Below are 21672 nucleotides of genomic sequence, written 5' to 3'. Positions count from 1 at the left end.
GATGTGAAATGCGACTCTGTAATAAACCATCTAAACATTTACTTTAATGTGTTCAAGAAAACTCCAACCCATTCTCAACTAAACAGTCATATTTAAAAGGTCGTGTTCACCGTATAAATCTTTGAAATAGAGGCCCTCAAAATAATATCAGAAGTAACCAATTTAAAAATCCAATAATGTCTCTAAACATGAGTTCATGCTTTCTTAAAGTGGCCATAAGGGTCAATGAAGTTTGGGTTTTTATTTTGGATTCTTATTTATAAAACAATTGTATCAGTGCTTCCTACTTGAAAAATCAATGTGAAACAACATATGACAAATCTTTGTTTGTAACTCAGTTGATTGCAAAAGATTAATAAATTTGTAAAATCGTTGTTATTGTACGTGCAATATGAACACACATTTACGCATTTTTTAAATAGCCTTTTGCAATGTATTGAGTTGCAAACAAGGACTTGGCGTATTTTGTTTCACATTGACTTTTCAAGTAGGAAGCACTGATAAAATTGTTTTATAAAATACAAATCCAAACCCTTTAAATTATAGCACGTGCAGGTTCTTATTGCTTCCAGCGTGGTGCTATCAAACCGAGTGAGTGAACACTAACTTGCGACGAGCTGTACTTTACTCACCAAATGAATAAAAGGAAAAACATATCCAATAGCCTTTATGAGTTGGCCAAAGAGGAACAGTATAAAAATTGAATCTGTCCATAGTTCCTTTATAAAGTAATTTTGACATTTGCTGACACACAGTCGTCTTCTGGGTGCTTCTATCGGTATTTTCTTTATCATTTTGTCCAACCAAGCTGATCCATTCGATTGACTGTTCTCATTGATGTCATCTTCTATAATGGGATCTTCCTCTATTTTGACCGTATTTTCGTCTTCTGGGGCCGGGGACAGCACAAAACAACATGGTAGTCCGGCTAGCACTACTATTGCAGCTAAGGTTCGGTAGGCGTCCCGTAGCCCCATGGACTGCAGCAGGCCTTGACATAGTGGGTTCATTACCAGGGAACCTGTAACGTTGAAAAAAGATGAAGTATACGGTAGTTGCAACTCACACTACTAATCATGGTCTGAGGTTGCAAGGATGCTATGATTGCCGTTGATAGTATTGTGTACACTCATTCGATGTCCGTATGAGGCATTTGAAGTGAAGTTGACACTGCCCCGAATACTCGGTTGTGGGATGTTACAGTGTGTTTCAGATTACTGTTCACTCGCTCAGTTTGATACAACTACACATAATCCAATAAGAAACTGCACATGCCAATTTGAGATAGCAAGATTGAATGAATACAGTTTCTTGCTACATTTCGTCTAAATGAAATGAGCCAACGTACTATCAGTAGACATAAAATATGGTCCCCGTGTGTCATCATCTAGTTGCAGTATATCTAAATGGTTTATTTCACCCAGACTAAATATAACAAGAAATTGTAATCGTTCTATCTGAAAGTGTAGACTATGCAGTTTATGACTGATTTCTGCGCGAATGATTTCAACAGAGAGAGTGAACAGTAACCTGCAATACGCTGTAGTATTGTGATCATACATGTACATGCTGCAACAAGTACAACAGCACAAATACATTGAAATGCTAAATTACAAGACGAAAAAATGTTCCGATAAAAAATTGTTCCAGTTACAGCTACTGTGAGTTTAACACACATGAATGTGTATTAAAATGTTAGGTTTCGGTTGAAACGATCAAATATGTCATTCTGACGAGGATTGTCGACTAATACAGATAAAAAACTCAATGTTATTTATAAGTTGCATTGCTTGTGTATTATAACGTTTGCAATTCATTGGATCTACCTAGCTGATGAATACTTTTGGTCAGTTAAAGTTACGCCTCGGAAATAAATTCTTTAAGATTTTGGTGTAATTTTGTTCACCAAAACTCCATCCTATTCATACAGAAATCTCAGGTTACAGCATAATGTTTAAGTAGAGGTAAAAATGGTATCAACATTTAGTCATTTAAGAATCCACTATATGGATTGTCACTTGGATGTTGGCCAATCATTTGGCAGTTGAATACTGTGTTGGGATGACGATTTCCTTGAAAACAAAATGGCGAACCCATCAATTTCTTTTAATATTAAAAACAAACAAACCAGGAACAAGCTTTCACAGCCATGTCAATGTTTTGAGAGAATTGAATAACTTTGATTTTCATAGATATTTTATCTATAGTTCGTCGTATTTTACCTCTCAGTAGACGTAGATACATCACCATATACTTACCAAAGGGAATACCGGCGACTTGAAGACACGTGGCGAACACGTGATATTTATCAGAAAACCAGGCTCCTGTGAGTATCAGTGGAGGATTGTATGTAAAATTCGTTGCAAGTCCAAACATAAAACTGTACGTCAGAAACATTAGACTCAGAGATTGCACAAATGACGTAAGAAATAAAGCTAATCCTCCCAGTAAGACACCAAATGTAGCAACTTTACGAGTACCAAATATTTCAACGAGTCTTGATGACAGTGGATTACCGAGATATGCGATTCCAAAACCAAGAGAACCAACCCAGCCTACGGAAAGGAAATATTAAAATAATAATTAAAGTCGGAAAAAAACTACAAAGCAGTCTTTATCATCTTAGCAAGTTTGACAAGTTAGTTATGATTCATAATCACATTCATCATCATCATCATCATCATCATCATCATCATCATCATCATCATCATCATCATCATCATCATCATCATCATTGCCGTTGTCGTCGTCGTCGTCGTCAACGTTGACGTCGTCATCATCATTACCATCTTTCAAATGTGGAAATTAAAATAAACCCACATCGGAGAAAGACAATTAAGTCAAATTCGGTACAGAAAAAAATGAGACAAAGTAATCCCAAGACTAGTCCGAATGATTCACAAATTTCAAGAAAAATTAATTTTAACCAGATATTATCATACACTTCTTAGTTGTATTCAACCGAAAATTACTCTTAGTGACAACACCGCGGTGCATTAGAGGAATTATAATTTTTTTACCTTGACCATAGAAAGTTTACTTCCGTAGTGTGATTTTTTTGAAACAACGATAATTTGCATTTTAATGAAAGGAAACGCTTGTGCGATCGATTGTCTTTAGACCATATGCTAATTCAAGTAAACAAGTCAATATCCATCGATGGGTTCATTGTCAAAGAAATTTACGGACAAGCCGTGCTTTAAGAAAAGATGGAATGAACTGTATATGTATGTATGTTTACTCACTGATAGCGGCAGTTCCTCCACCAAATGTATCCAGCAACGGAAGTAGCAGCTCTCCAAAGCTCATTACCATTCCAAAGAATGGCACATCCAATAAAAATCCAGCGATGCAAACTAACCATCGTTTACTGATTTGGAATCGTGGTGTCTTCTCTTCTTCCTCTTCCTCCTGTGGATGGAGCTCTGGGATTTCGAAAGGGATGTGTCGCTGATATCCACTCTCTTCTTCTGTTAGCGTGACGGGACCCTCTGGGATTTCCACTGCTTCGCTATCATGATTAGTGACCTTAACAAATAGGATTCGAAGTGTGACGTAGTTGTAAAGCTTTGTTGTAGAGTGTTAAACTCTCCCTTTGTACACTGATCTACATTATACCTCAGAGCTAACTAATAATACCTAGACAATTATACATGGACCTCAGGAAAGCATTACTAGATAAAATAATAACTTTAACGCCAAACTTTAGTCAAATGAACATATACAATAAACTATTACATTTAATGATAACATTTCCCATTGATACATAACATAACATATAGTATAATATATAACATATCATTCGATTCTATCATTTGTGGAGTCTGTCTAGTCATCACAACACATGTATTCACATTAAAACACATCAAATCATCAAATGCAACTTCGAAGCCCTCCCCGTACACTTTGAAAAAGAATGCTAACTATGAGTCTATGGAGATAACAACAGGTGGCGCTTTGTCTGTGAGCGTGTGAATATGACATCTGGGTTTAGCAATCTCCATCCAATGTCACTGTGACCGAATTTGTGTACATATAGAAGGTGACCAAGTATCGCGTCACACTTATACATCGTATTAAACTAACTTTCTTATTCTTTGCATCCCTCATACGGACAGGATGCACTTGCCAGATTAATTTCTTAGTGGAATGCGGACGAAATAACATGGTACCCGAAAGTTTATAATTATACGACAGCTGCCAATATATATGCAAATGTAATGTGAAGCAATACACACATAGAAATTTGCGTCTCTCTCTTCACATAGGAACTTAAAAATTGTAGTCTACACGAGATATCTGGTATGTGTAACTCTCCAGGCTTCCATTACTTTAGTTAGATTTTCATTTCATGTAATAGGAATTTGTGTAACAGTTTTGTCCTTTTGTTATGTGACGTCAAATTTTGTATGAGTATATAGTACTATTTCATTTTAGTTGTCATGGGAACATATCACATTCTGGACCAGGAAGTAAATTGAAAAAAGGTAAAAGATTTATCTGGATAAACTTAAAGACACAGCCTCGTTCAGAAGATCATTAATTAATATCTCATTATTTTCTCCTAACGTCTAGACTATGATAACATTTTAACAGAGAACATATTTTTACAATTTTGTGTTTAAGCCGGAATCTGTCAGGAAGGGGACATCCAGCCAGTGTTGGAATTTCGTACCGATGCTTTTAAATCGATATGGCACATTGATATATTAACTGATCAAAAATTCATTTTGTTTACTGTGCGTGAGGGGACATCATGAATATTCATGACATGGTAAATACAGTCGGCTAGTTATACACGTACTTTGAGCGAATTACAATGCAAATATGACCATCACAGATTGAAGCTGTTATGAGTAACAGACACCATGGAGAATTAGATGAACTTTGTACAAGTAATTCTTACATTTCCACATCTACAAAATTCAGTACCCCTTTCAACCCTTGTTTTGGTTCCGTTAAAAGATCAGTGTTGAACATAAAAGTGTACATGAAATTGAGACAGATTCTGAGCAACGTTTTGAAACCTCTCACAGACTGACACGTTTATAGTTAAAACCGTTATACACTGTATACCACGTGCGTTCTAAATTTAGAAACATGGCATAGCATTTATAGTGTGTGTAACAATACAATTTTAAATTGACGAAATTGTTTTTTTGTTATATCCTTAGGAGTGACGTCATTGAGATCGATGACATTCTTCCGGCTGGCGTTAAACTTTCATTGAAGGACGCTGACCCGACGTGTTACATAATCGTTTTTTTTTAACTCTATGAATAACGGAGTACCGCTTCATTCTTGTCCCACGTTTTAGAAATACATGTATATGTGTTAAGATTATCATTGCTGGCATTAAAAGTTGCAAATACATAAAATGTTACTATCAAACAATAGTTAAAGTGTAGATGATTACTGATCTTAGCAATAAATCAAAAATTTAATTAAGAAACTATATTTCAATAATTCTTTATGGGTTCTCTGTTGTGCTGGGTGCGATACAGATTGTACGTAACAGCCATCATTTGATGTGATATAAAAAACAACATGGCGTTAACTTGAATTGTTTGAAAGTTATTTGAGAAATGCAACATCGACGTGTGTACTGGTGAAACTGAAAACACTTACCGTGTCCATTTCAACTGATGTTTAGACGATCAATTCCTTTCCTCCAAACCGACATTCACCACAGCGACATGCTTCAATTATGACTCTATCACCGACTCTATAAACCATACAATATTTTCGATATAGACTATCAAACTACTATCGGATGACCAGGACAACTTAAAAAGAAAATCTCTCGCTTTTTTGCTCCTAAGAACAGTGCGTCAGCTGTGATGCTGTGTACGGTAGCATTACTAAATACTTTACAAAGTTCTTTTATATATGAGAATCGACGTTTATATTGTGCAAACTATTGATACTTAGATCCTATTTTGGGGAGGGGGACGTGGAATTAAGTTGTTTAGACTTTCCAACAAAACGTCTACCCAATAGACAATAATGGATACATTTTTATAGTAGTATTATTAACGTACGGTGTGAAGCCGTGGATGTGTTTATGTGGTATCAATTCCGACTGTTTTAGGAATTGGTGAAACATGCTGAATACTGTTTTGCGAAACACCATGTACAAATATCACTGGCTCTAAAATGGAACGTTCTGAGTAATCGATTCTTTTATTGAACGATTTCGTTGCGTGTTTTCATGAAGTTCAAACATCTCTCTTTGTTTATAGGTGGCGCTATTGTAAGAAACAATTGAACGTGACAATGGCTGATGAGAATTAGGAATGCTAATCGATACGATCATCCCGGAATTACTTTTATTTCAAATACACTGACAAGTCAACATTGTCATTATTTCATCCGCTCAAAGTCTTACTAGAAGTAGCTTACAGTCTATCAAAAACGAATAGCAACCCGTAAAGTGTCACAAACATTGTTTTATCTCTTTAGGGTTGTTGACAACGGATGTTGTGTTTTTGTTCTTAGCGACTATAATGATTGTGTCACTGATCGTGGCGGTGATCTATATCATGACACACGATGGAAGTATGGACATATCAACATAAAACTTCTTAGCACTTTGTTATTTCTAAAGCATCCGTCCGTTTTACGCGGGTACGTGTAAACAAGTGTAATTTAGTCATTTATGCAAATGTGGTTACAATTATTCATAATCGTGGATACAAACCCAGAATTGAATATTCAATTGTAAAGAAAACAGTTAACTACAGTAAACCTGCGATCACTGACGATATTGAACTTTGTAATTTTTTTTTATACTTTAGCTCGTCAAATACACGCGTGATCATTGGTCGCAGATTACCTGTTTCGACACCTTTTACTTATCATGCAATTTTGAATAGTTAGCTTCGCATTACTGATTACATGTAACAAACATATAAAGAACAATTTTCATGGCTGTGGTATGAGATATTTAGAATCACTTTTAACTAGAGGGTCGGACTTGCTATATAGAGAATATACACTCACATCTACAAACGCTGAGGGCGCCATCGAGGGTTGGTGCACGATGGTTGTTGTCATAATGGCTTCCTTAAATCGCCACTAAATTCGACATCAAATCAGCGCCAAAATAAAAAAAAATTATCCATTTTCACTTTGGTAATCTATATTTCAATGAAATCCATGAACCAAACATATAAACAGAGGACGACAACTTCGCAACCCCCCAAAAAACTATCCACCTCCGGCTGGAATAGTTAAATTTCACGCATATTAGCGACCTCTAGCGGCAAGATATTACGGTCAACCTGTCATCCAGGAGGTCAGAATGAAGCATTTGTAATCCTGTTGATTTACAAGTCAAATGACGACATTCACAATTTAATAGCATCATGAACTCTCGTTGTTTCGACTCATAGATTCTTAACATGGATTAAACCGAATAAAGGTTCTGTTGGAGACGACGTGATACATATCACGACGATAGATAATATACATACATTTTGTAAGACATCCTTTTGTCAATAACAAGACAAGATTCCCAAGAAAGTAATTATCTGTAGCTTAGCTGGGTTTCTAAATAATTCAGATTAAGATTAGTTTCGCTCGAGTGTAGGGGATGCGCCAACGCGACTTTTGTCGACGAAATTTCCATCTAAATACAAAAAAATAGACTAAATGATATTCACCGTCGACGAACGATGAAGAGGGCACCAAAAGTTTAATAAAGGCAGGGTTTCATTAACTATAGCTTATAACGCGAAGACTATAAATCTACTGGAACATTAATAACTTGAAGATCTCGTTATCGGGACGATGATCTGCAGCGAGAGAGATCGACATTTTGATGTAGATTAGAACAGACTTTGTAAAGACGTCATTCATAGTAATATCACGATCGTTGTGGTAAAATTAGAACATTAATAACGTTGTTAACAATTGCCGTTTTTTGAAAGACGTACGACCTCTCATGGAAATCGAAGCAAGGGTAACAATCGCATTGATATGATTAGTACAGCACAGTGTTGTAATTGTATATTTAAATCTGAAAGTGCCAGTTCGCTGACATGATAGACAGAATGTTCGAAATAATCTGTTCTGACTTTAGTTTGCAAACTTATTTGTTCATGTACTGTACGTATCGACAGCTACAATAATGACATGGCAGATACGAATTTCTTACTAGTAGTACATGTAGATTGTCTGTATCGTATTCTGTGGACAGTGTGGTGATAACAATGTGACAAATAACGGAGACGCTAGTCTGGCGTAATTGCGAAGAGTAGAAATACCAAACTATTAGAACATAAATGATAACGATGGATAATGATAGTTCAATTCTACGTGGAGCGTCATAACTAAATCATGTCCATTAGAGAAGGCCAGATTACGAAATGTCCTCGTTTTCCGATACTTTTTCAGGATCAGATAAATTTTACTGGAACTTAATTGCCCACAAATAATCCAAATCGAGTCTGAATGACGAATAGACGAACAAGGCAGAGAGTTAATGGTGCCATGAACGCTGAGCTGATTTGTATCCCTCCAGGCGAATAAGCAGTCTGACAATGTAAAGCTATATTTCAAATGGTCCGTTACAGGTACAAGGTCTGGCCACAACAGAAAATGTCATGTTTTCAGAGTATTTTGAACGGAAATTAATTATGCATTGTGTTTTGTCACAGGTTATTACCAAGATAAATATAAAAGAAGTTAATTATAGTAAAGTATATCAGGGTATGCAACTCATTTCGTTACCCTAAGCTTGTCTTGGCAGGTAATTCTGTAAACATAGTGGCAAAAGACGTTAGTGAATTCCTACGAACATTGCTACATTTTATCAGCTAGCTAGACAAAAATCTTACTAACATTGCTACATTGTATCGTCTGGCTAGACAAAATCTTACTTACATTGCAATATTTTTTTGTCAGGCCAGATAAAAAATTGCTAACATTGCAATGTTATTGTCTCGCTAACCCCAAAAGCATACTCATATTGCTACACTGTATCGTCAGATTAGACACAAATCTCACAAACACTACTTCTGTTCACTGTTAGGAAAACAAACTCTACTTCTGTTCATTGTCAGGATAACACACTCTTACCATAAGATACCATTATCTTTGCAGATCTACGATGCAATCATATTACAACATATACTTCTTTCAGCTATGTCAGTGGAATGAAATGCAATAATTACACTTTATTTTTTGTTGTGCAAGAGGATATAACAAGTAACAATGTTGATTAATATTTTTGTCGATCAAGATGATGATACGACTCCGCTCAAGTGTATCTACAATCACTAGAACCTCCCTTTATACACTTCTTTGCAACTGTCAATACTGTGTGCTGGCCATAAAATATTAGGATGCATATCTGTCTTTTTATAGCATCTAAAAGGGAGATTTTAAAATGAATCAAAATAATGATATGACAGAATGAATATGGGGTTCATAAATGTTATGATAATAAATCATTCGTTATAAACTGCGATGACATATTTGTTCTAAAATATAAGTAAAATATCATAGTAAGATATGTGTGTGTCATTGCTAGTTGGTGTGTGTGTGTGCGCATACACACACATACACACATGTGATTGCAACAGTAACATCATTGGCAAAGCCATGGCAACCAACATGCCATCAAACAAAGCCAGGTTAAAGACCGGAATCATAACAACATTACGTGATCTTAAAACCTTTACTAAAAATAATTATTTTTGCATAAATATGCAAATTAAGAATTAACATTTTGTTAATTAATGGGACGTGCACCATCAAATGTACCAATCAGATCCTAACTTAGGATGGTGTGTTTCATCAAAGTAAATTCTAAACTCAAAATCAAAGACAAAATATTGCAATACAGAATATGCTGAAATTGTTAAAACAAATTTCATAAATTGGGAATTTCGAATGAATTACCAAGAACCTTCGGCTAAACCTCTGTAGTCGTTTAGATTCGCTGTCAGTACATGACAATTGTAATATTGGAACACACTTCAATTTTAATGTGGCAGTCCATTGCTGTTATAGTGCATTATGTCATACCATCCGTTACGTGTTTATCAGAACATCAAAACTAATTAGAATTTCCAATATTATTGCGGTATTCATCTAAAAGCTAATAAAGAAAAACATGAAAGATGCCGCATAAAAATCTTCTATTGCAGTATTAAGATTGGTTTGACCTGATATCAATGTAGTGTTGATAACTATTCATACAGCAAATACAGTTGTCACACAAAATGATGTGATATCATTTCGTTAATAGTGTATGACAGGGTAGATTGATAAAAGAATAATGCGAATAGGCAATGTTAATCAAGTCAAATAACCTTTTGTTGACTGACTGACTGACTGACTGACTGACTAGTAATTGAATTCAGATTCTAACTTTCAGCTATACTATGTTCATATCAGCTGTACAGTATATTTGAAGCAGCTATAGTATGTGGTTTCACCATCCTTCTATTCGTATCTGCTATTCTATCTACCCTTATCACTTTTGCGTCATTATTGTTATTCATCAATGTTGAATTCACGCTGAATAAAGAGTGCGACGCCATCATAAACATTTAGAAAAGAAAAGTTCCATTAGAAACAAAGTGTCTTCGGGATAAGAACAAAGTGCTTGTCAGTTCTCCTAGGTGATTCACTTGTTTCTGTTAAAGAAACTTAATACATTAGGAGTTAAAATTAGTCACTTGTACCTTTCATCGAAGGCTTTTAAAATCAAAATGGACAGTTGGATATAGTACACATACAATTGATCAACACCTTTCACCGTAAATGCTAAATTATTGCCAGCTTCCATTTCACCTTATATTAGCTAGTAACAACCCATTAGATGAGTTACAAATCTAAGGCCAGGATACAACATGTTTGTTTACTTCAATTCGTAACAGCTAACCCATATACATGTATATGTCACATCAAAATGTCTGTTTTTAATATGGATTTTTCCCGGTTACGTCTAGTCTTCAATATGAAGAGAATCAGAGTCGATTCCGACTTAAGTCTCAACACTAGAACTGTTAAGCTGGATTCTGAGCCGTGTTCGTTAACGTGGGCCCGACAGTTGGCCCTAAAAATTGTTTTAACTAACTTTCTATGTCCCTATATGAAACTTTGTACAAATTGTAAATATAAATGCAAATAGATCATATTGTAAGCATGGGTGATATAGACGGAAGGAAATTGTTGTTTTCAGAGAGATGGTTGTTTTGCACGCTGTCATAATATCAATGACATCTTGTAGTTACTACTTTTTGTGGCTTTAGTTTCTTACTTGAAACCTTAGGAATAAACGCAGTTTGCTAAATCTACAAGGGTAAAGAATCCGATTTGAGAGGACGCCTGGGCCAGGTTACCAAACACGGCCGATAAATGCCACCAGACGTTCGATTTTCGACTTTCAGTCATGGGGACTTGAAATTGTAAGCACAGTAGTGGTTATCTTTATATATATATCTTTCGCTGTACTTATTCTTCATATCTGATATTTTCTCAAGTACATGTATTGCATCACAGTTGTCACTTAAGTTATTTTGCTAATTTTTGTATACTTGGTAATGAGGCTGAACTCGATTAGTTGCTAAATGCAACTTTGTACATTGAGTATGTTGTTATAATTTATTCATATGATTTATGAGAATAAATTATTATATAAACGTAGTGTATTGGGAAATACAAATACTGCAATGGAATTTCGAACACAGGACAAGCATGGAAATACACCATGTCTTTGAAGGCAAGTAACATCTACCTTTTAATGTCAGCCACAGTACTGTATGTATACTGAAGTACGTCTGAAAGATAAAAAAAACTATGTTAGCCTATAAACCTTCCAACTGTTTAAAAGACTCAACATCTCAAATGCGCATGCTCTGTTCAAACATATGAAAAAAAAGTTATTCATGAAAATTAACGAGTTTTTCAAAGGTAACGTTATGACATTCTATCCATTGGAAATATTATCAACCGATTTTGTGATTTGTGACTAGCGTTGCAACAATAGACAAAAGCAATAATACGTCCACCATATATATCACTCCAGTGTGCTTTCGAAATGTTATCTTTCAAACTCAAGCTTATAACATCCCAGGGGTGTCTGCCAGTGACACATAACATGATTACGTTATATTCATATAACAGCATTATTTAGAAAACTAGTCGAAGATTTGCGTTACTAGGCTACCCCGTCAGCGCGATTGACATGTTGTGTCGTCTTATCAATAACAATATGATTATCTTAGAAACCTACTTATTGTGTGTATCAGACACATGCTGAAATAAACTTGGGTTGCTATGGAAACAGACACGGGTTGGTATGGACATGATGAGAATATAGGTTGACACTAACATAATTTCAATCTACAGAGTTTCGTATGTAACATACGTATATTACTATTGCCACCCAACAGATGTCCCCTTTCAATTGAAAACATGATTACATTTTAATGCAATAAAGGTATATGTTGTTAATAATGAAGAGTTAATTGTACCAACATGTTTCTACGCAATATAAAATACCGCTTTTTGTCGTCATAAAAATACTTTATAACAATGTTGAGAAGTAATGAAAAGTGTTGGATATTAGTTTCCGTACATTTCATTTATGATTAAATGGAAATCAACAAACCATATTCTGTTTGCATCATTTCATTACTGTTATTGCTGAAATTATATTGCCTTTCTACAACGTCCAATTATTACATCTTGTCATATCTAAACATTTAATAACCCTGCACTCTAACTCTGTCTGTCTGTCTGTCTGTCTGTCTGCCTGCATGTCTGTCTGTCTGTCTGTCTGTCTGTCTGTCTGTCTGTCTGTCTGTCTGTCTGTCTGTCTGTCTGTCTGTCTGGCTGGCTGTCTGTCTGTCTGTCTGTCTGGCTGTTCAAACTGCATGCTTACGTTGCACCAGCAACACGTAATATTTTTAACAGCCAGGTCAAGTAATAGAAATAGAACAAATATTTCAACTTCTATCATCGAGTCAATTTGTCCCGTTCTATAAGCTACTTTTATGCGATGCTATTTCCCTGCGTCGGGAGTAATCATAATCGACACATCGCAAAGAAATAAATAACAAATGATGCAGACACAGACCACGTCTACCTAAACAATCAAATACAAACACAGTTAAGCGAAAAATTAATCTTCAAAATCCATCAACTTTATGAAATATCCTGAAAGGGGAATTGAAGACGTCTTAGTAATTCTTTCAATATACTTAGACGAAATCTCAATATCCGTCCTCCTTTGTGTTCTTTCTTAAGATGCTCACATAGTTTGGTATTGAATTAAAAACAAAATTGACCAACGCAGTGAAGAAAATAAAAAAACAAGGAGATTTTGGAGACATTATGGCGCCATCATGAAAAATGGGTATAATGTGTGAATAGAACTTATTTTTTAGCAGCGGTAGTCACTAGAAATATCAAATCAAATTTCCGAACCTTTTTATACTGAGTAAACATGGTTTCCTTTCTTATTGAGAGAGTGTGTCCGATTAAAAACATAGTCAATATTTCTGTATGTTTATTTCATTATCTTAATTTTACAGGAAATTATGCGTTTCCATCATTTATGCTCTAATAATTGTCAAACTTTTATAGCTGAGTAAACAATATTAGTAAGAATGCACATTCTATTATAAATGGATTGAAAATTTGATTTATGTTATTTAATTTGGTCTTTTAATATTATCATTAATATTTTACTCAATCTAACTGCAAAGTCTTCAAACGCCATTAGTTAGAAGGAATACGTTTATAATTATGAATGAGTAGTAATCTAGTGCAATGACTAATAAAATCATCAACTAGTTTTGTATCATATGGGCGGACGTTTCCAAAAAAAAATTGAATGAAGTTATGAGCAAAACTTTCACTGACGTATTTTTGAAAAGTTTATTAACACGGTTGTTTATTATGTCCAAGTGAAATAGCTTCAAATAATTAATATCTTTCACAAGTAGCACATATATGTATCTATTATGAAATTAAAATAAAATCTGAAATATCAGCACATTCCCTGAATGCATACTAGGACAAAATTGAATATTATAAATTTACATCTTTGTAAATTATTTTTCCTTTGGTGTGAAGAACTAATCGTTATTTTATAAATAATTACTTAATCATCTAAAATAAGCGAGCTATCTATAGAATTTCATATACTAAAACGAAGTTGAAGATTTGCTGATGTATTTCTTTCCCTCTCTCTGTTATCAGTATCAGCAATTTTTTAAAGCAAAAGATACCGTATAAATATTATAAAGCGAGCAATCTGTAGCCTTATAGTCTTTTTATTTGGTCTCCCTGCGTTATCGATATCATCAATTTGTTTATCATTAAACAGTCGTCTTGCGAGGCAAAATCACCGTATCACCCTAATCAGGAGCAGTTTTCTACAGTAACGTTCAAATTGTAGCACTTCTGGTATCATCGTGTGCACTTCAGGGGCTTGTCAATGGCGATTCAAAGTTCTGTATTTAACAGGCAAATGAAACAGCCATGCAAAATAGAATAATGAACAACAAATGTATACAGTCACAATTACTGTCGATTTTGTATACTGAAGGTAATGACAACGTGCTGCCTTCAGAGTATTTGTAATACTAGTAGTGTCATTTGTATATGATACTTATTGTACGATTCGTTCGTCATCATTGACGCATCCCGGATTTGGAATAATTTAGCATCGATATTCTCGTTTCGACAAATCGGTACAGCCACATTTTCAATAAGTTATCACAGAAAGATCTAGAATGTTTCCTTTCTTCAAAATATTGTGCTTAATTTTTACGTGATTACAATTTCGATGTATATAAATGTGCGTAGGTAGTGACGTCACAGGTCAGTAAAGATTATAGTTTCTTTGTGAGAGCACATGAAAAGATGAACGTAATAGATCTACTGATGACGTTTCCTTGTATGCTAGAGTTGATGTTATGCCATCGAAATGGCTGGCACATCTTCAAAAGTGTACGTGTTATCAAAACAACACAAACAAAATATATCAAGATTGCATGAAAATACAAATGAAATGATAGGTATGTATGTATGTATGTATGTATGTATGTATGTATGTATGTATGTATGTGTGTGTGAGTCCGTTGTTTATTTTATGTTCAAGAGTTTTCATGCAATCATAATTATTATGTGTTGCTATTTGATATGCACAAGATGGCAACATCATATCTATGAAATGACATATATTCACAAAGATGTTCTTTAGTCTTGTTCACTAGCTGTAGTAAACATATTCAGTTGAGTCAATACATATTTGCCTTAATTGTTGTGGTTACAGCAAACAGTAAATAGTCAACAAGTGTTGACGCTTTCAAGAAAATAAAGTGTCGTTTTCCAAGAAATATGCTAATTACAGGAAATAAAGTCACACAGTACAAATGTGTATGTGAGTATTGAAATATCAATAAAGAACATTAAAATTAGGTAAAACATGATGTTGATATATTTTGTTTATAACCAGTTGACAAAAATGAATGATATAAAATACGTTTTTATTCTATCTTGAATGATACGTATGCATTAGCTTACGATTGATGAATGTTTATCGCATTGCTACCATTTACACTATCAATCATAGCAAGAAATGTGACAGAAAGAGTACAGTGTCACCTTTATCAGGTGAAATTCATGACATTTGCATACACTAGCTGATGTATTTCATTACTGTATAGTTCGCCTCTTATCATTAAGATAGTAATTGCAATCAATTAACGTAATTAAATTCTTTCATTACCTTGCCCTATAATTGTCCTTTCTCAGGTTTAGCGAAATGTGACTTGATGCACAGACCTTGTAGGTCACTCAGAGTACATGCCTGACGTAATAAAGGTCAGACCTTTGATATTTCATACAGTTAATTTTAAGTATCACTATCCTTTGTTTTTGAATGACGTAATACTACGAAGCGGCAAGACAAGTAATGATGTTGCTGTTCTTTTACAGTGCATGAAACAGACTTGGCTCAATTTCTCACTTTCCTACTGATAAGCAATTCTTACTTAAATATTTATTAGGTACAGGCTATGCAGTGTGTGTGTGTATGTATGTATGTATGTATGTATGTATGTATGTATGTATGTATGTATGTATGTGTGTGTGTGTGTGTGTGTGTGTGTGTATGTATGTATGTATGTATGTATGTATGTATGTATGTATGTATGTGTGTGTGTGTGTGTGTGTGTGTGTGTGTGTGTGTGTGTGTGGTATCTCTGTTATTGTTACAGGCTTTATAATGTGCATTTCTTTATGCACTAAACACAGTCACTGTGTCCCATTAATGGAACACCATATCAAAACAGTTTCTGTCTTAACTTGATGATAACTGCTTAATGGAACTTTAGTTACAAATTGTTCTCAAAAAATTATCTGTACCATACAAGCGTGTTACGAGACGAGTCTGTTATACTCGTGTTATACACTTGGAAGGAAAATTAATGTCAATGAAGCAAGGATTTACATTTGCGTTACAACTGAGTCTTACAATGCAACTCTGTTATTGTGCTCCATTCGTTCCACACAGTGCTTATAATAATTTCCATAATTTAATAGCATTGATTGCTTCATTTGTTCTGTGTAAAGTTCTTATACATAACATGAAGTGAGAAGCCAATAATTTCATTACAACCAGGCATTGAAGATGTAATGAGGTTTCGTTGTTACAACAGTCCAATACACTGAGACTGACTAAGTGTACGTAAGACTGAAATATTTGCTAGTCTATGCAGTTTAATGATTTATACGAGATATCACACACACTCACCATTGTACAAGTCACTGTACCTATATACTGTTCGTCATATGCATTTGACACAGTGTGAACGAGGATATGTTATTAAGGTTATACACCTGATTAAAGTTACTTGGGCTATACCGGGCAAAGTTGTTGATGTGTTCTGTGGAGAGAGAGAGAGAGAGAGAGAGAGAGAGAGAGAGAGAGAGAGAGAGAGAGAGAGAGAGAGAGAGAGAGAGAGAGAGAGAGAGAGAGAGAGAGAGAGAGAGAGAGAGAGAGAGAGAGAGAGAGAGAGAGAGAGAGAGAGAGAGAGAGAGAGAGAGAGAGAGAGAGAGAGAGAGAGAGAGAGGGAGGGAGGGAGGAGAGAAAGAGAGAGGGACAACCAGGAATAGACGGAAGCTGACAGGCAGAGGGTGAAGAATGACCGAGATAGAAACACAGAATTACATCGAAACAGAGAAAGAGACCGATAGACCGGTGATTGTTAGGAATTGAATGAATGGGTGAATGACTGTAAGAATGTGATGCCTGGAAAATAGAGCGTAAAACAGATTAGGGGAAACGTCAGCAGTAAAGCCTTTAAACAAATTTAAATTCGAAGCACAGATTAGGATAAAACCATAGTTTACCATAATTCAAATTCTCAGTAATCAAATGGAGAACAATATGTAACCTTGAATCTGTTGAACTTCGTCAGATTTAGCTTTCAGTATAAAACATCAGTGCAATTACGATTTGGTCAATACCCTATTGCACAACAAAACACTTCAATTTCATCCTGAGGAAATGTAATAATACGTTTTGATAGCAATTTCCTTCTTCACCATCCCTGCACAGTGTAAATTAATTACCGTTATTTCCCACGCTTTCTCTTTTGTTGACTGCCCCCAAATTGTAAAAGATCACTAGATTAGAGAAAGACTGTATTAAATTTCAAATTTGATTACCGTCTTTTTTATACCCTTAAGCTGGGAAACTGATCAACTCAAAGTCAACAGACTTCTGACTGTAAAAGGCGTTCAGCTTGGTAAACAAGACTCTTCCTTTTGGCAAAATCTCAATGAAAAAAGGACTACATGTTGTTTAATTCATCACACGATGAAATGCGCTTGAAGTGGTTTGTAGGAAATTCTAAATTTGAGGAGAATGTGTGTTTGTCAGTTTGGAAATTGGGCCAAGGATTACTTGCCTAATGTCCCGTTATCTGGTATATACTTTATTTTATATTGCAACTCAATGCGACCTTGAAATTGGGATGGGGGATACACATGTCTATGGATAACATTGGGTGCTAAAGATGTACATGTTGTGTACGTGGTCAGGTTCATATGGTGGTTGTGTCTGACTTTATTGGATGAAAGTTCATCTACATTTGGAAGGTTGGCCTAGTTTCTAGCTGACGAGTCATTGGCCAAGTAATGTATGTACCCTAACACAGCTACACCGTTATCGCATCTGTTTATTCGTTACTACATAATTATATTAATTCCATGATGATGCATTGATGCGACCCGTGTGGTATATTTATGTAATATTTGTTCTTATCAGCTAATAGTATTTTTTCACAATTCAACATAATTGCTTAGATATGGCAGCTTCATTCTGCAGATGTATACATCAATGACTTTGAAACTGAAAGGTTGACATTTATACCACATCCAAGCCTGTTTGAACTATAAATATGGGATTTATTCATGATCGTTCCACGTCATGACAACGCACGTCTACATTACATTTTTCGTTCTGCCGTGCTCGAAATTTGAATCCAGGCATTAAAAGTCACCATTGCTAAATTTGGCGTTTCGTGAATTAAACTTACGCAGCTATATCTATATCATTCCCACTATTACACCTGGAAAATACTAGCAACCAAGGATTTTGTCTCTTCTAGTCGAAGACAAGGCGTGAAAAGACCTCCTATGTCAGTTGGAAGGGGAGTATCGAAAATGACATTTGTAACTTAATTGATAATATTTAGATGGATAGTTTTTTTCCAATCCATGAAGAACTTATGAAAGTACAAACTTGACATCAAAGGCAATGATTCAGTGATATGGAATAAATATTAAATTTCAACAACGACCATGCAGATAATGTCGCCCATCATATTTCAGAATTTAAGTTTCGTTTTTTTTTTACTGACAGTGATACTGGGAAATATCATAGAGTGACCTTTCCGGCCTACACTGTCATTTCTATTCTGTACTTTTGCTGTATTACAATTCATCTAATCGTTGTATAAATGATAAACGACTGCAACATATTGATACATTTCTGAACTTGTACTGAATCATTGATATAATAGAGTAGCCACAACATAATTGCCTACTCAGCTGCAAAGTTGAATAAACACTTTACTTTGATAGCACCACCCATCGAGCGTGCAATTATTCAGCGATGCAAACAAAAACCCGGTCTATTGGATGAAACCATTGCACACTATTGATGAGGCTAGACGTACGGAGTGATATTTAGCAACAACAAACCTCGGTAAATAGACGTGAAATTAGAAATTTGTTAGGATTAAAGTTAGCTGTAATGACGCGCACAATTGCGGTACTTCTTTGATCTGACCCTACTAAGTTCTGTACAAAGACATAAATCTACCTTGATAAATGTATCAATATGGTACAGTAGTTTATCATTCATACTTCGATTGGACACATAGCTGTAATATTTTGCATAGTAGATGGTGTATTGTTCTATTACAGTAGCAATATTCACCCATCATAATATTGTGATATTTGATAAGTATATAATAGCTAGGACGTGGTGTGCATACACATAGATTTCTTAAATAAAATTTAACATATTTTTCCCCCACCAAGAATATATTATGACACGCGAAAGCACAGGACACTTATGCTGAACAGCCTGCCAGTCGCTCAATTTGATTTCCCGGATGTAAACCTTACGATGATCACTAAATACCTGCTCGTTTTGGTTTGTAGCTGATATCTGAAGTTGGTAACAAGTATATTTTAATTCTATCTTATGATAACAACAAGCGCGAAAAGTCGGATTGACAAAATGTATCATTATAAGACTTTACACTCAGTAACATAAATGCTTCACATTTGGGTGTTAATTGAGACACACACATCTCGATTCAAAAATGCTTTTGCATTGGTGGGGTTAACGTTTATACTACTGTTTATTCTAAAGCAGATTGTCTGCTGATTCAGATCATTCATACTTTGACGTGTTCTATTTCTGAGTAAGCTGTTGCATAAGACATTCAAATACTTTCGACCAGAAATGTGGTGTCGAAGGCTAACAAACTTTTGGTCAAAGATTTTAAGTAAATTTGAAAATTCGACTAAACAATATACCGTAAAACAAAACATGGCAGAAGATGTGACAGTCTGATTTGAGAGATGGTTTAGATACTTACTCTTAATTGCTTTGTATTAATATCTGACTTGCAGAGATCTAAGCAGGTAAACCTATCATTGTAGTGTGTTAGTTAATTGTGTATTTGGGAATCTTGTTTAAACCGAGTGTATATTTTTATATTGTATGGTCACCTATATTTCAATATATGTTTAATGAATGGAACCACGCACAATAATTTCTCTTACGTGAGATAATAAAGTTTTCTTGTATCTTGTTGTATTTTGTCTTGGCGACAAATATATTCGGATAGAGACACTCTAGCAACATCTTCAAATTGCCCCCAGCTTCCACAGTGTTACACTTTCATACGGTGTTTGGAACACGTACACCTTCAGTCTGTCGTCTCAGTTTGATGCAAACAACATCTGTTGATGTTGTCCGCATATGAATTTGGCTCAACTCCTGTTAAACTGGATGAGTCAACTGTATAAATATCAAGAGAAATTATATGTCTGCCGAAAAGAATGATACATAGCACATTGTATGTAGTATTTGACGATTTGAAGAACAAGACCATATCATCGTCCAGATTACTTTACATCAGTGTTTTCCGATAGACGTCTGGATATAACATAACAAGTCTATAGCAACTGTTGTTTTACGTAAGAGGGACTGTGTGTTATGCGATCCAATCACGTCATACGGCTGTATAAAAATAATGACATACGACATGTGCACGTGGGTGTGTTTACAATCCATATTACTGGTAACGAAGGTTGCTATGACGATTGTGTAAACAGAGACTACTTATTCTTAGCCTTGTTAACGTGTTGAGCACGAAAGACAGAAGCACGCTGTCCTTTTTAGAATTAACGGCTCAGGTTATTTATCTTGTCATTTAGATACTTTTCAGATCCGATCAACATTGTCATTCATTTTCTTAATTTGTTAAAAGCAAAAGGACATTTATCAATCGTTTGATGTACCTCCTCGATTGCAAGGCTGTGCTTTCGTTGCGTTATACCCGACTGCTTCATTATTTATTCACTCTTGCAAGAAGTGTTAAAAGAAATAGAATGATTGACATTGAGTTTTTGACGCCAAACTCCCACACATTTCTAGCTATTTAAGGCAAACTAATTAGCTTTCGGTCATCATCGTCAAATCTTACAACTCAGCAGCTGGTTTTCGTGTACATCCCACGGGAAATTAGGTTGAAAACGTCTAGAAGTATCGTAGCTGTCTTAAGAAGTTCGGCCACTTAAACTGCGAAAAAGGCACCAAACTACGTTCAGTTTTAACGATATTGATAACCTGGTCATACTGAGTGGAATAAGACACTACACTTATATCTAGTTTCTCCCATGTACATACATAACATTTGATTAAAAACCTGTTGCATGCAAATAAAAACGTTTGTAAATTGGTGTAAACCCCACCCCATCTCACCCCACCCCACACCAACCCAACGCAACCCAACCCCTAACACACTTAATATGCTTCCTTGGTATCTTCGACTGGTCGCACAATGTTATGTACTTTAAAGATTGTCCCAAATAATATGACATAATCTATCACGAATCTGT

At 35.1% G+C, this 21672-nt stretch overlaps 1 protein-coding gene across 1 annotated transcript in view; it reads right to left on the bottom strand.

Annotated features, from left to right (window-relative positions):
• LOC144445884 (monocarboxylate transporter 13-like) overlaps positions 1-21672 on the bottom strand; it is a 59163-nt gene that overhangs the window by 1740 nt on the left and 35751 nt on the right. Inside the window, exons 2-4 of the mRNA XM_078135525.1 lie at positions 3246-3528; positions 2259-2555; positions 633-1021 (exon numbers count right to left, since the gene is read on the bottom strand). Coding sequence (XP_077991651.1) covers positions 633-1021; positions 2259-2555; positions 3246-3528 — 969 coding nt within the window. The remainder of the gene's footprint in view (positions 1-632; positions 1022-2258; positions 2556-3245; positions 3529-21672) is intronic.

This window comes from Glandiceps talaboti, chromosome 14, assembly GCF_964340395.1.
Source record: "Glandiceps talaboti chromosome 14, keGlaTala1.1, whole genome shotgun sequence".
Classification (NCBI taxonomy): domain Eukaryota; kingdom Metazoa; phylum Hemichordata; class Enteropneusta; family Spengelidae; genus Glandiceps; species Glandiceps talaboti.
The sequence above is the reverse complement of the archived record's forward strand: the minus strand, read 5'-3'. Positions and strand labels throughout refer to the sequence as shown.